This window comes from Cebus imitator, unplaced genomic scaffold (assembly GCF_001604975.1).
Source record: "Cebus imitator isolate Cc_AM_T3 unplaced genomic scaffold, Cebus_imitator-1.0 Scaffold444, whole genome shotgun sequence".
NCBI lineage: Eukaryota > Metazoa > Chordata > Mammalia > Primates > Cebidae > Cebus > Cebus imitator.
Window position 1 is genome coordinate 533,471 of NW_016107759.1, and position 1,491 is coordinate 534,961.

The 1,491-nt window shown below is 53.4% G+C and overlaps 1 protein-coding gene across 2 annotated transcripts in view; it reads left to right on the forward strand.

The window, feature by feature from the left end:
* RAB11FIP3 (RAB11 family interacting protein 3) overlaps positions 1-1,491 on the forward strand; it is a 113,103-nt gene that overhangs the window by 49,021 nt on the left and 62,591 nt on the right. For both annotated transcript variants that reach the window (XM_017510881.2, XM_017510882.2), the window contains exon 2: positions 636-729. In XM_017510881.2, coding sequence (XP_017366370.1) covers positions 636-729 — 94 coding nt within the window. The remainder of the gene's footprint in view (positions 1-635; positions 730-1,491) is intronic.

Here is a 1,491-nt window from a genome sequence, read left to right on the forward strand (position 1 = left end):
TTTGAGACGGAGTTTCGCTCTTGTTACCCAGGCTGGAGTGCAATGGCGCGATCTCGGCTCACCGCAACCTCCGCCTCCCAGGTTCAGGCAATTCTCCTGCCCCAGCCTCCTGAGTCGCTGGGATTACAGGCACACGCCACCATGCCCAGCTAATTTTTTGTATTTTTAGTAGAGACGGGGTTTCACCATGTTGACCAGGATGGTCTCGATCTGTTGACCTCGTGATCCACCCGCCTCGGCCTGCCAAAGTGCTGGGATTACAGGCTTGAGCCACCGCGCCCGGCCTCAGGGTTCGATTTTTTAGAAGATACTTTTTCACAGACGGGGGTAGGAGGTGGGGATGGTTTCGGGATGAAACTGTTCACCTCAGATCATCAGGCATTAGATTCTCATAAGGAGCGCACAACCTGGACCCCTCCCATGGACAGCTCGCAGTAGGCTTTGTGCTCCTCGGAGAATCTAATGCCCCTGCTGATCTGACTGGAGGGGAGCTCAGGCAGCAATGCTTGCCCCCCTCCTGCTGTGCTGCTCTGTTCCCAGCAGGCCACAGATCAGACCTGTGCCGGTCAGAAGTCTGAGGTTGGGCACCCCTGCTGTAAAGGCTTAGGATAACCTATCTCATTTGGCAATTACAGGTGAAGGACTTAACTAAGTACCTGGATCCCAGTGGACTCGGTGTGATCAGCTTTGAAGACTTCTACCAAGGGATCACAGCCATCAGAAATGGAGGTCAGTCGTCCCTGCTATGAGCTTCCACCTCCTCTCCCCTTCCTCAGCCACCCTCTTAGCCACCTGCACACCACCAGGCTCCTTGTGCCGACTCTAACATCTTCCCTTCTCCTTGAAGCCCCCAACATGGTCTCCTTCCTTTGTTGTTCCTTTCTCCACACATACCCTGTCTTCCAGAATTGGCTGAATCAACTACTTTTCCATAATGCTGGAAAACTACTGCCTCTTTCCTCAAAGATTTCATGATGGGAATTTGCAAACTTTCAAAATATTGAAAGAAAGATGCTATGGCCACCCACGTGGGTGTTCCACCACCCTGCTCTGCGGGCAGTACTTTGTTGCACTTTTCTCCCCATGCCGCTGTCCATCTCCATTCGGTCCCCCAGTCCCTCTCAAATGGACGTGTTTACAGTCAGCATGCTTCCTCACACACTGACCTGAACACTGCAGCCCATACTGCCATTGTTCCCTAGGTCTCAGTGTTTGTTTCCAGTCTTCCTTTGAGTAGAAATTTACCTGCAGTGAAATGTACAGCTCATTCGTGCTCCTCTGTGAGCTCCAACAGTCCTGTGCCTGGCAGTGCAGAGTCCCATGTACAGCTCATTTCGTGCTCCTCTGTGAGCTCCGACAGCCCCGTGCCTGGCAGTGCAGAGTCCCACGTACAGCTCACACGTGCTCCTCTGTGAGCTCTGACAGAGTCCCGTGCCTGGCAGTGCAGAGTCCCACGTACAGCTCACGCGTGCTCCTCTGTGAGCTCTGACA